Source organism: Diadema antillarum, unplaced genomic scaffold (assembly GCF_040938485.1).
Source record: "Diadema antillarum isolate AM-2024a unplaced genomic scaffold, OU_Dant_1.0 seq00001022_RagTag, whole genome shotgun sequence".
NCBI classification, from domain to species: Eukaryota; Metazoa; Echinodermata; class Echinoidea; order Diadematoida; family Diadematidae; genus Diadema; species Diadema antillarum.
This window is the reverse complement of record NW_027271857.1, coordinates 289,791-304,492: the sequence shown is the minus strand read 5'-3', so window position 1 is coordinate 304,492 and position 14,702 is coordinate 289,791. Positions and strand designations below refer to the sequence as shown.

Sequence of the window (14,702 nt, the reverse complement as noted above, 5' to 3'; positions counted from 1 at the left end):
CAAAGATGATAGAGCGCCGCCAATGCGTAAACCATGTACATGTACCACATACTATAACAAAGATGATAGCTGTGCACGTGCGGCGCTCTATCAGCAAAAAGCGTACGATCTTTGATACACGTACAAAATTGTACGTACAGTCCATGATCCACGCAGAGTTCTGTGATCAGTACACGCAGCGCGCGAGCCTGGAGTCAGAAGAAAGGTCTGAACTGACTGGTGGAAAGAACGTCCGTAGTATTACCTCGCTGTGGAACCTCAAAAACCCGCACCGACCATTCTAAGCATTGTTCAGGCTGGATTGATAGAGATCTGTCACCATGTTTGCTGATACTCTCCTGATTGTGTTTATATCTGTCTGCACAGCACTGCTTTCAGAAGGTACCATATCCCCAAGTAATGTACAGTCCCACTCGCCGAAATGTACGTCTTGTTAGCACAGGCATATGACTAACTCAACTGCGGGGCGACCAGCCCGAACGCCCACAGACAGCACAGAGCACAGTATACGTTAGTCAGTTGACCGAAAGGTCGGTCTGTATCTGGTCGTCGGGGAAATGTTCCGCGGAGACTGCGTCTGGTTGTTGTTGTTGTTGTTGTTGTTGGTTGTTGTTGTTATTGTTGCTGCACGAATAAGTAATTTTAGTGGTCTTCCACGGCACGGGGCCCTGAACAACAACAACTGCGTCTGGCTTCATGGACATGGATCCCCTCCCTGATACAGACCGAAGTCATTGATGCCTGCTCCTGTGTGGAGCGGTCGCGCACAGATCAAACGTTACGATAAACCAAATTTCAGACAGCTTTTTTACACTCAAACACGTTTGACATGACATGAAACATTATGCAGCAATATTTGGGGCAAATTTCTCACATTGTGCAATCGAAATACTCACAGTAACTAAGTTATAATGCAGAAATTTTATCCATATCGCAACATCGCTGTTCGCGTGCTGTTCGCTCGCTGTAAGTCGCCATTTTGAATCTGTTAGCCAATCACATGCGAGGTACGTGTTTTAATAAAAAAACACGTAGAAACTACCTCGCATGTGATTGGCTAATGGATTCATATGTTTCTGCAGTTTGAACGTGATGACGCGACGGGCTGGTTGATGTGTGTTTTACATTGAAAATTCTACCAAAATGTTGGATTATTCATTAATCTGGTGAGTGTAGTGCATTCTTGAAATGTTGATTTTGCTATACAAGCTTAAATTTGCCGACCTAGGGCCGTGAATTAGACGCAATCGAGAAGGGTGAGGTACCTCACCCAATTTTCCATAGAGACACTGGTTAAGAACATCCACACAGTGATGGGTACTAACAACTTCCATCTGTCTACGGAGGAGAGCGATAACGTCAAAAAAATAAGACTCCTCCGGACAGACGGATCTTTCTGTCTTAGTACAGTCAGTAGCAGCATGACTGTGTGAAGGAGCGCCCCCGGGTTTAAGGGGTAAAATAAAGGCATGACATGCATAGTGCATTGTGTGGGGTGTCACGACTACTGTGTAGCTGACTTCTGTACAGTGACAAGGCTGTGTAATAAGTTAGGTGTGGTGTAACTATACACAGCCCTGTCGCTGTACACAAGTGTATTAAGTCGCGACAGGGCTGTACCGTGTGGACACTACGTAATCTTATAATTCCGGGGCGCCGATTCTATTTTGAATTTACTGCACCATATTTGTTACTAAGACTACATAAGATGAAAACTTTATCTATGTAGCTACCGTTTTCAGCTATTGATATTGACATACATATTTCACAACTTACCAAAAATGACACCTTTTTAAATCCTGTACGCCGCAGAAATCGTAGCAATCGCAGAAATGATTCGAAATGTCGGCGCAGCACTGGGCAAACGGGGTGCTGTCGACTGCGTGGGCGCAGTGTGTGGGCGCAGTGCCGTATATAAAGAGAGTCTGGCCAACTACTAAATTGAACGCCATGTCGTTGCCCAGTGTATTACGCGTTACAGGGTTAGCATGTACGCTCACACGTAATAATGAAAGCCTACCAAATAAGAGGTAGTGAACAATGGGCACTGCGTATGAGCGCACTTTGGTAACGACATGGCTCCTCAAAGATCACGGGACCACTTTTGACCAATCACAGGCTTCAAAACTCATAGGCCGAAAAGTGAGTTGGCCAGACTCTCTTTATATACGGCACTGCGCGGGCGTACAAACTCTACCTGCTTCAGTATGTCAAGGACACAAACCAATATTTTAATCTTTGATTTTTTTTCTTCCTTCTCTCTCTATTCCACTACCTACATTATACATAGGTCTGATGTTTGCAGAAGTTTCTCACTCGATTGAATTCATTATTACGTTTGTTCTAGCTTAAAAGTATACCCACCCACAGGGAGAACTCCACACTCGTGTATCATCGACATACTCAATGCCGTCTCTGTTCTATATCAGTACCATGGCATACTATTACTAGTACTCAACGCCGTCCTTTGTTTCTATACCGGTACTTTTCTCTCAGGCCAGGATTATCAATGGCTCGCGGCAGTGCCTCTTATGTGTGACTCATTTTTCACATCCTTTTTTGTAATCTTGGTAACGGGCTGACCCTATGTCAGAGAGAGGAGCTCAGCACCCTCCACCCCCCTAGCTGTCTGTTTTCTCTGTTCTGTCCTCGCCCTTTCCGCTATTCTTCTATCATTCCTCCTCTTCCATGATGTCCCTGCCTACTAGGCTTATAATAATATAACACCTAGGCTGATAAGTCACTAGAGGCGCCTGCCCCCGGGAAAGGCCGAGACTTCACCGGCGTCGGCGGGCGGGTCCTCTACCTGCTTGGCCGAAGGGAATGGCGTAACCTTGCATTTCGGTGCAGGAGTAGGCAGGCGACATCTTTTCCCAAAACCTGTCCCCTTTTCTTTCTCTGTAAATATCTCATTTGTAAATATTAAAAATAAATATAATTAGATTTTGTAAATAATTAGAAGTTGTGTAGGTTTTTATAATTGAATTTAAATGAGTATTTGAATTCAATGTATTTATGGGAGTAAATTGCCCACCCGGCAGAGACCTCCACAAAACTAAAACAACAACAACAACAACAACAACAACAACAACGTACAAACTCTAGCAGCGCAGTTTGCATTGTTCAAAGCTGGGAAAGATTTATTTTGAATCGCCCAGCGATGATCCCAGCATTCCGGGTTAAGTTTGGACTTTTTGCTCAGTGTATGTTGCGTGAGAGCTCACTATGGACTGAAATACCATGCTCATAGGGGTTATAGTCCAAGCATCTCAATAAACATGAGTGATTTGTAAAATTTGTGATAAGTATGGAGAAATTTTCAACAGTTTTGTTGTTGTGTGGCCGTGTTTGAGGGGTTTAGTAGATATGTGTATCACACACCGTCAGACGCCGTGCTAGCGCACGGCGTCTGGTCGGGCTAGGTGTGGGGTAAGTTTAACTGCGAAACACAGCCCGAACGCTTCGCGTTCGGGCTGTGTACTACAGTCGTCGGACAGTGTAGGGATGGATATGACTAGTCACGGCAGGGGGTAGTTTCACAGGTAAATTCCAACTTTAAGTACTAGAAATTGCTTCAATTTGAATACGGCACGCACATTTGACTTTCTGAACCTGTTTTTATCAATGAATGAAATTGCGCCTGCCACAAATAGGCACCCTGCCACAGACAGGGATAATTTGTATGTATATAGAACCTAGACCTAGACTGGTCTACTGTAAAAGTGGATATTTTTTCGCGACTAATTTTTCGTTCTCGGCCGGGTAAGAAGAGTTTCGTGTGTTTTTAATTCTGCGGACTCAAGACATCGACGACTGGCAATCCAAAATATTAGCGTCCCTTTATTTTCGTGCTAGTTTGGTCGTGTGAAATGCGCAAAAATTTTAACACCAAGAAAATTTCCACTTTTACAGTATATTATAAGGTACATATTTTTAAATATTCCTATTGCTGCATGCCACACTTAACTGATTATCTCTATTTGCAGCATATAAATACTTGTAGGAACTCTGGAAGATCTTCCACTCTCTCTGAAAGCGTCAGAAGAAGAAATATGATCGCTACATTGTCATGACTTCAACAAACCCAACTCACTCAACACACAGGACACCCATGTCAGCTTATTATGGTGATTTGCATGGTCAAGACTGACCAGTCAGTGCACAGTCAGCACGTCCATCTTTGCTGCAGGGTACATGTACGCCGGTTAGCGGCATAGTGTCTGATTTTGCAGCAGGGAGTAATCTGGTTTACAGTATGAGGCGATAGGTGTTACACACACAATAAGAGGCTAGGTTAAAACAGCTAGACTAAAAAACTGCCCCTGCCTCAAATAGGCACCCTGCGCTCTCTACCTGAAATAGGTCCTAATCAGTAAATGTAAGGTTTATGGACATACCTAGATCAATTTAAAATGAATATACAGAGACTCCAACCCCAAGCACCTTCTGATCTGGAGATTCTCCCGCCAGAAACCCCTAGCAAACGGGAGACTCCAACTTGATGTGCGCAAAGCGCACACACGACCGCGAAGTTCCTTGAGGCTGAGGTCCAGGGTCCGCTCAAGGGCCCATGGGTGTATGCAAGGGGGGGTCGGGAGGGTCGTACGACCCCCCCCCCCCCCCCAAATTTTCAAAAGGTCCACTTTTTGTAAAAGACATTTTTGTTTTTTGAGGGCTTTTTGCCCTATATACAACAGGAAAAAAAGTGACCTGGTGGTGTTCCAGCAAATTGTCAAAATCTCGTAAATTTCGTAACTTAGTTTAATATGCCATACCTTATTTCTAAGCCGCACTGCCATGCAGAAAAAGTCACTTTTGTATGCACAAAATGGCCCCATTTTAAGATATAAAATTCAAAAACTCCCTACCGTGGGAGGGGGGACACCCCCCTCCCACACCCTCCCCCCGCTCGGTCGCTCCGCTCCCTCGCAAAGGTAAAGGTCCAAAAATTTTGATTACGACCCCCCCAGAAAAAGTCCTGGATACACCCCTGGGGCCCTGGAAGCTCTTGGGTTCTAGATGCTCTCTCGTGCTATCTAAGGCTTGTTTTTCAATATACGATGGCACAAAGAAAGAAATCATTTCAAGCGGGAGACATAGAGCCAGGGCGGGAGAAATCAAATCTCAAGTGGGAGAACGGGAGATTTTGCAAAAATGGGCTTTCGGCGGGAAGTCTCCCGTCGAAAGCGGGAGAGTTGGAGTCTCTAAATATATTGTGTTTGGAGGTCACTTTGAGTCAGTGTTAGAGAGTAAGAGTAGCCTTCTACTCCCGATCACTGCAAATACGTAAAGGAATGATTACCATACGTTTCTAGGGAATCAGGGCTGGGAGGTGGCAAACAGGGTAATGATAGGGGGCACATGTTTCGGTTTGCATCAGATGGCGTGATATACATGTATTAGATATCCATTCACCGCACGCAAGCAATCTGCTGTGCTGTTATAACCTAGTCTCTTATCATGCATACTGCCTATCGCCTCGCGCTGCAAACCAGGACACCCCCCTGCTGCAAAATCAGACACCCTGCCACTAACCAACATATCCTCCCACCGCAGAGAGATGTGCTTACCGCACTCCAACAGGTCACGCTTAACCAAGCAAATCACCAATGAGCTTAGGTATGTATGGGTGTCCTGTGTGTTGAGTAAGTTGCATTTGTCGAAGTCATACAATTAGTGATTGCCACGAAAGCCTTTTTTTTAATGCTGCAAACAGGGATCAATGGTGTAGTGCAATTTTCTGTACTGCATGGAGATAGCTGTGATTAATTGCATGAATGTTTTGATTAGATTTCATGCGATTTCTGAACTTACATTGTAATAGTTAACATGTGTATTTAATCTTATGCTTTTGTAGGTATCACATACATACTGGTGTACAGAACTGACACGTATAAAAAGCTTAAAGCTGAAGTAGAAAAGCAAAGCAAGAAATGTAAGTATGGTAATTGTAATGGCACATTTCCATTCCCATTCCCATCCTTATTTAATCTGAACTATGCATATTAAAAGAATGCATTTATGTTTACTGTTTTTTTGTTACTCTTATCACATGTATTTTGTTAATTTACGTTTTTGCAATTATTACAAATTAGTTCTGCATATACATTGTATATAATTTTCTCTGTTTACTTGATGGAAATGAAAATAAATTTGAACTTGAACTTGAACTTGACTTTCGGAAGTCTGATACAACTTGTATTGCTAAAATGTAACAGGTAGTGGTTGATTTTATGTCAGTGGTGTATTCATTCACCACAACTTTTGTCTTGAATAAACCTTTTTGTTTAGGTTTTTCAGTATGAAATTTATTAACTTGTGAATCATGTCACAATCTAACTCATTTTGCTTTTGATCTTGTTTTTTTTTTTTGCTTATCTCCAGTGGAAAGAACAAAGGAAGCATTTGGCGAAATGTCAGACAAAAACCAAAAGAAAAAACTTGGTAAGTTTATAGTGCCTTATTTCAATATTGAAACTGTTGTAGAAATATGATCCTTTAACAGATCATATCTGCAAGTTGCTGACAATCCATGCCAGGAAAAACTCGACTTCAATCATGATTTTGCAGATACATAACACAAAGACTATATCGCATTCTTGCATACATACCCATACATTGTGAATAAATATGACTAAGCTTGGATAGGAGAGGCACTTGCAGTATCGATATGGTTTGGTGTGAGTCACATGCTTAGGTCAAGAGTCATTAAAGGTAACAGAGTATCTCAAAGACTTGTGATATGTACAGTAACATGGCAACAGTTTGTTCAATTGTGAGTAAACTTTGGTTAGAGATATACTACACCATAAATGTTTGATATTCAATACTTTTGTGTTCTTATCATCATTGATGTGCTTTTCTCATACCTCAAAGAACGCCAAGAAGAACGTCTGAAAACCAACAGCAGGGATCTGTCTATGGTGAAGATGAAGTCCATGTTTGTCATTGCGTTCACCTTCACATCTCTAATGAGCATGTTCAACTCAATGTGAGTATTCAGAGTAAAGGATTGATCTGCACCTTACAGTAGCAATTAATAACAACAGGGACAGACAGACCAGAAATTTCTTTCGACAAGTCCTGTCTTAAAATTGGAAGTAATTGTACTTAAACCTGGAGTCAAAGACCCGTTTACAGTGAGTGAAAGGGCTGGGCTTGGCTGCAGCTGAGCCCGGCCTTCATTTCACTGTAAATGCGCAAAAGGCCAAACGCGGTACCAAAATTGGCCACGCATTTGGCTATTAAGCTCTGAGGTTCTCACTGTAAACGCAAACTGGGCCAAATGCGGTACCAAATTGCGACCGGCATGCTCCCAATAATAGTTGTATGTTTAGAAGCAGAGCGCCACTATGACAAAATATTGAAAGGTTTGAATTAAAAGCCCGGGCCGAGCCTGGCACTGTAAACGGACTAAATTGCAGGGCCAAGTATCACAATTGAGGCTGGGCTCAGGCTCAGGCTCGGCCCAGCCCTGCACTGTAAACGGGGTCAAAGAAGATGTCAGTGCCCATTTTGCATACCACCAATGTGCAGTAAAATATATGGAACCTCTAACAATTATATTTTGTATTTGGCCCTAGTTCCATTTTGTGTGTGGTACAGTGGACTCCCATTATAACAACATCCTTGGGACCGGCAGTTTTCTTTCGTTATATCAAAATTTCGTAACAATCGAACAAATAAACAAGTAAAGAAACACAGAGCTGATAATCTTTATTTCATTGTATATGTAATTGGAATTTCGTTATAAACCATGTTCGTTATAACGAGAGTGCATTGTATTCAAATTAAGTGGGGGAATTCATCAACCTGCGCTGTATGTGTGATGCCAATAGTCTTGACCTTTCATTCAGGTAACTGTTAACCAAGTGATAAACATTCTTTATTTGTATTAAACTTTGTATGTTATGCTACTCAGCAGTTCATAATGGTGTGAAGCTTTACAAGCCCCAAATTATATAATTTCTGAAAGGATGTTTTACGATTTGTTATGCTTTTCCATAGTGTACTAAGATATGCCACACAAAATGTACATACAAGATTAATGCTACCTCAATACTCACAGAAATTTAAGCTCATATCACAATATGACATACAAAATACATGTGTCCCAGTACACTGATGTACCACATGGTTACCTGTACTTTATCAAATGTAGAATAAGGAAGAAGGAAAAGATGTAGAAGAAAAAGAAGAGGAAGGAAAGATATTATACATGTACATGTATGTAGTGCAAATTCACAGTGTTATGTAATGAGGATGTTTCTCATATATGGAGCTTTGTAGGTCCTGTGTGCAATAGTTGACAGTACTGTACACACATACACTGTATGTATTGACTGACAAGAATGCTGCTGGTATGCATTTTGTTGTACTGGGAACACAGTTGAGGGTTAGAAAATCTTGGCAGTGTGCCATTGTGGGGTCTTGTATTATGACTGTGCTGAATATGAAGTAACCATATTTGTTTCTGTTTATTTGATTCTTGGATTGAGAACTTCTAATGCCTCTACTCCAAGGTGTGCTAGAGGTATTAATTTTTTGGTTGACTGTCCTTCATCCATCCTCAGATATTGTATGCATGATTCAACAACAATTTGATTTATTTTCGTAATGCATGGCCCAGGTATACTACATGAGGTGTAGCATGCACTGATTAGATTTTTGAGATGTAAAGGACAGAAATAGATCTATAGACAGTTGTATGCGTGAAGATGATATTAGTGGCTGATTAATGGTTAAGGTCGATGTTAAATTTACTTTAAAAAAAACCAAACAAACAAAGGTCATTTCCACTCATTACTTCAGCCGTGAAAGTCAGGTGAGGGTGTAAGTTTGTGTAAAGGGTAGCAATAAATTGGCAGTTATTTTAATGAACATGATAGTGACAGATGAAAAGTCACTGCTTTGGCTAAAATTTTAGTTTTCTGTCATAACTTCAGATATTAGTTTTCATTTGTAACATTATTTGCTAAGAATAAAAACAAATCAATAATCTGTTGCTTGAAATAACAGGGATGAAAGGCCAAGGTCAAAGGTCACCAGAATTAAGCTAAAATGTCATTTTGGTCATAAATTCCACCAGGTGCAGGTCAGATATTATTTTATTATTGATATTTGGTCTAGTATGGACAAGAATACATTGGAAAATATTATGTCCTCTGTGCAGAGAGGGTTATACAAGGCAATCCTTAGTGCTCAAGAATAATGAGCGTAACCTATTATTAAATGAATTGTCATTTCTTACTGTATGGCATGGATATTGATTGCATGAGAAGCAGAGGCATCCCAATCAACAGAGCATAACAGTCAGTTGCTCTGCTCCTCTCATGTTTTGCATTTTACCCCGTCCTCAAAGCTGTTGAGACAACAGATGAAACTACATTGTATTGCTTTTTGACAACTCCAGATGTGTGTTTTACAATGAGCTTGTTCAAATATCCATGCTTTTCAAAAGTGCAGTTGTTAATTTATGTTATTGTAAAATATGCCATGGTGATGCTTAAAACATAAATGCACAGTTTAGTCAATACCCATTCCAAATTGAAAACAAACAACCATGATGGGGGGGGGGGGGGTACCACTCTAACCACTTTAAAGTATTCATGAGTAGATACAGTACTTTGAATACAATGATTTAATTGCTAATGAGTATTGAGCTACAGAATGTATTTGAATGTTTTTTTTTTAATGATCTAGTAGTACATGCTTTTATTTTCTAGTCAGATGAGGCATGTATTGTACATGTATTCATGTATTTTGTTTGCATACCAAGTACATGCCAAGTTGTTTTTCCATCTTCTACTTTCTAATAGATTTGATGGCAGGGTGGTTGCTAAGCTCCCATTCACACCCATCTCGTGGTTACACGGCATCTCACATCGTAACCTCCTTGGCAATGACTTCACAGACTCCTCCTTCATTTTCCTGTATATCTTGTGCACCATGTCAATTCGTCAGGTCTGATTTCATTCTTTATTCAATTATTATAATCAGATGTTTTGATTGTTCTGAAAACTGATATCTCTTAGTTTTGCAACATCCTGTAATGTTTCAAAGACCTGAATAGACAGTACTCAATTTTCAATTAATCTGAACTCACAATGTCAAATTCTTGTAGTCTGTATGAATATGACATCATTGATCAAACTTTTTTTTTTCTTTAAATGCATATACATAAGTACTATGAATAAATTGCCTCAGCAGTTCTGAACAGTTGCTTTGATACAATGCATTGACAAAATGGAAGCCTTCCATATTCAGACTTGCAGAGATGCAGGAATATGATTATGTTTAAAAAAACATTTTACCAGAAGGGACATGCACAATAAGTTCATACGTTCATAATCAGTATACAATGTATTTCATTTTAGCTAGACCATAGTTGATATGAAAGCTTTAAGCCTACATTAACAATTTGGTAATTGTAAAACGAAACGTTGAAACGATGTACAAATCATAAAGATGACTTAAATTATGGGATAAATCATGGTTAAGATTCATTGAAAAAAGACGATAGATATCATTGTGTCATAGTCAGGAATGATAGTAAAAGATTAAAAATCTCTGAAATATTTATCTGTATATGTATTCCATTTGGAGATGGTGTCAACAAATTTGAAAGAAAAATCCTGCAATGACTTAAAATACAAATGCAACAATTTGCATATCAGTTTATTTTGCATCTGTTTGTGTTAAAGAGGATTTTGTCAACAAATGTCAGGAAAAACTGAGTCTGTATCACATGTCTATCAAGCTTATGCTGCATTCTGCATGTCAAAATATGTTTTGTTTGTTTGTTTGATAACTCAAGTGTGGAAGACAAACACAGTGACTTCTCATGCTTTGACTGCTCCTATTACTGATTGTTGATTTTAGTATCCTTGTCATCTTGTGCATTTTCATTCCCTTTCACAGAATATACAAAAACTTTTGGGCTTTGCCCCATCAAGAGCTGCAGCCAAGCAATCAGGTGGCTTCTTTGGTCAGACCCAGCCTGGTGCAAAATAAGGCTTCACCGTAGAGGACACTCACCTCAATATTTCCAAGACTTGAGCTGGCTGCAATCATCCCTACCAACAACAGATTTCAAGAAATTCTCTGAAGAGAGAGAGAAGGACAAAAATATATAAGACCATGCATCACAAAACCAACAAAAAGTCGCACACACTGATGTTAGGTCAGGACTGTCAGGACACCTATACTAGGTGAGATGGGTCAACCGAGTCAATCTTGAGTTTTTCACATTTCTGAAAGAGCAAGACTTCATCTACATCATGGTCAAGTTTGGGATCATAAAGTAAATGGGAAATTGTGTTTTTAGCAGTTTTTTTTAAACACTTTTTGGTAGAATACAGCTGTAGTACGATTAGGTGTGTCTTAGAGTTCCCTTTTCATTTAAAAAAAACCTTTACACAATCTTCACTTTCAACTCTGATAACTTTTGAAAAGGTGATGCTACTGCTTTGAAAGTTGGGTAGTAGTCATGGATAGAATGTGTTCATAGAGCATGAGCAATTACAGCCTAATCTTATAATCCCTTCATTGTTTGTGCTGCGGAGTTTCACATCCTGTCTTTTGTCCCATTCATTGCGCCGCTAATACGGCTTGGTAAGAAAAGCGCTTGAATAGACCCTAAACTTTAGAGCCTCTTTTCTCAGGTAACGCTTTTCTACAGTTTTGTGTTTTGTGTTCAATATTTAGATGGGTTAGGAGAGTCCATTTGAAATGAGTTATACATCATTTTAAAGCTTAAAGTCTGCTCTTTCAGAATCTGTCCTCGACTAAAGATCCATGTCAGGTGACTTATTGTTGGTTTTGTGGTGCAGGTTCACATATAGTGAAGGAGATGCAGAGAGTAATCAAAGTCATTTAACTAGCATTCTGTTTTAGAATTCTGACATTTAGAGTGGTGAGCTTAGCTTTGTTGAGAGATCATATTATTTGATGGCACGTCCTGAACCCCTGGCAATGATTTATGGTACATCGATACTTTGGTAAAAAATTAAAATATGGCCTGTTCATATTATAAAAAAAAAGACTAGTATAAGCATAAAGTTAATTGAATATCTTAATCAATCTGGTCAACAAAACTTCCCATGGATGGTTGAGATGTAATCTTTCACATTGGCACACAAAGTGGTCATCTGAAAAAATCCTTGGCATTTTGAGAGTAGTCCCTTTAAGTTTGCCCCTTTGCTCAACATTGATGACTGCCCACCTCTCACTCGGAACTGAAGTAGCAACATGGATGAGTTGTGACACTGTTCTCTATGTGGTTTTCCACACAAGCCCATTTGGCCAGATTGACCAGAAGTTATGTAACTTTATACTACCTTGATGAATAAAAGATCTGTATTGCTCCAATAAAAACTTTATTGTACATCATCATTGTGTGAAAGGAACCAAAAACAGTTAAAGGACCCGAAACAGTTGTTATAATCTTTGTAAATTTTAAAGTCAATGGGAACATTTACAGTTTCACATGCATGATAAAGATTGTTGAACAACATGAACCTGTTTTTACATCCACTCCAAGATCGGCAATTACAAATAATTGTACCTGAAAATTTTTGTGCATTCAGGGCATTAGAGTCAAATTTTTGGGGGGACATGCTCTGCTGTAGACAGTCATTTACATGAAATGATTCTTACGGAATGAGATATTACTGTCATTCATGAGTTTAACATTGGCCAGAGGATACTGAATCCAGCATGACTCCTTGACATACCCAAATTAAAGATCAGGGGGCATTTCATGAAGCATTTTACCCAACAAAGTTGTCAGACAAATTTGCTCTCAGCCAATCAGATGCAACGATTTCAGTAGATTGTAACAGCTTGTCAGAAAAATATCCGACCAAAACGCTTCATGAAATGCCCCCCAGGTGACATGAAAGCATTAAGTTATTCCATGAAGCTTGTCATGCTGCCCTTTTGTCAGCTGGTATGTCTGTGAAACATTATTTGTTTGTTTTGCTTGTCTGTGTCATTGACTTGTTTTGAGAGTGATTTATTTAGCTTAGCACACAAATTCTGAGCAGGAAGACAATTGAATATTTGATTATTGGTGGCAAATAGAATTATTGAAAACAAACTGATGTTTGTGTGGACTCTCATGCATTGAATGAAAACTGCACTGCCTGCTTGTCAGTCATAACAATGATGCATTCAGTGTGATCTAAATCTTGCTGGATTCAGTGTGTGTGACTGTATGTGCACCTTTACTGTTCAATGTGTACTAATGAGGACTATGGTATTTGACACTTGTGATATGCAGGTCAATACCTCACCAAAACAATCCTACTGTATTAAATGAAAATAAAAGGAAACTCATTTTCACATCTTAAGACTTCTCACTCAATATTTTCTGTTGTGTACATGATGCATGTATTCTGAATGTACACATTCTATTTTGCCCGTTGTAGACCTTTACTTTATCAAGTTAAAATATTGGGATTACATCATGGAAATTGAGGATGCAATGCAATGTTAGATTAAAATTCGTTTCTGAAGCAGACATGCAACACTACATGTATACCTCTGCTCCTTACATATACATGTACAGTATATGAATTATACATGTACATGAAATATCACCTTAGAATTTTCCATAGATTGTGTTAAGAAATAATAATTTATTTTTTTTTGTGTGTGCTATTTTAGTGTAGAAATTATATTTGTGTAACACATGTTATTCCCAGCTAATTACCTTTAGAATAATGATCAGTCTGATATATCAGGATTTGAGACTTGGGTGTGTACTTGCATGTGATTAAAAAAAAATGGAGATTAATTCATCCCTTTATGTACTTACTGTATGGCAAAGTGTGAGGGGATAACATCAACTTAAAGGGACTGTACAGTATTGGTTGAGGTGGGGATTCATGTTTTGAACATTCCTAAGTGAGTTAATGAGAAACCTCTTATGAAATATGAAAGAGCATGTCATTTTAAGAAGGATTCAACGTTTATTTGATGAAAATTGGTTTTCAAATGGCTTAGATATCCAAAAAAAGTGATAATAAAAGGCGACAGGCCATGCCTTTTATTAGGATCTGTTTGTTTTCACCTTGTTTTTGGATATTTCAGCCATTTCAAAACCGATTTTCATCAACTAAACTTTTGATACACCTTAGAATTGCATGCTCCTTGACATCTCATAGAGTGGTTTCTGAATATCTCGCAAAACGTTAAAAGTTAAATCCTCACCTCAACCAGAACTGTACACACCCTTTGATATTTGCATATTCATAATGAATGTTCAAGAACTGTTTTTGAATATTAGCAAAACCTCATGATTTCATATCTTCCTTAATTTTCAATTTTCACCCAATTTTGATCAAACTTTCACTGTATAGCTGTTATGCTTGTAAGGTTTTATTCTTTCTTTTTAGATAAACTTTCATTTGTCCTGGATTCCCCCCCCCCCCCTTTATGGATGGAAACGGGTTTAATAGGATTTTGACCACCTATCACAGACTTTTGGAAGGAAAATACCACTCAAAATCATCTACCCCTACCCCGCTGGATTTTGGAAGGGAAGCTAGAAATATTACCATGCAAACATTACCAAAAAGAAAAAAAAAATCACACCGGTGACAGTGTGCTCTTCATCTTCTTCATCTGTTCTAGTGTTATTTACAATACAATTTATTTACAGATGTTAACATGCACATAGATAGCAAATACATTGTTCG

At 39.1% G+C, this 14,702-nt stretch overlaps 1 protein-coding gene across 1 annotated transcript; it reads left to right on the top strand.

Annotated features, from left to right (window-relative positions):
- Positions 1–227: 227 nt before the first annotated feature.
- LOC139742830 (calcium load-activated calcium channel-like) lies at positions 228–11,306 on the top strand. The gene is made up of 6 exons (XM_071653347.1): positions 228–381; positions 5,858–5,935; positions 6,385–6,444; positions 6,877–6,991; positions 9,819–9,963; positions 10,921–11,306. Exons 1-6 carry the CDS (start codon positions 321–323, stop codon positions 11,011–11,013), a joined length of 552 nt encoding a protein of 183 aa, XP_071509448.1. The 5' UTR covers positions 228–320; the 3' UTR covers positions 11,014–11,306.
- The last annotated feature ends 3,396 nt before the right edge of the window (positions 11,307–14,702 follow it).

Bases quoted from the DNA above. Each gene is read 5' to 3' on its own strand.
- LOC139742830 (XM_071653347.1), top strand. From the start codon at position 321: ATGTTTGCTGATACTCTCCTGATTGTGTTTATATCTGTCTGCACAGCA. The intron at 5,936-6,384 runs GTAAGTATGGTA...GCTTATCTCCAG, and splicing joins AGAAAAGCAAAGCAAGAAAT to TGGAAAGAACAAAGGAAGCA. The intron at 9,964-10,920 runs GTCTGATTTCAT...TCCCTTTCACAG, and splicing joins GCACCATGTCAATTCGTCAG to AATATACAAAAACTTTTGGG.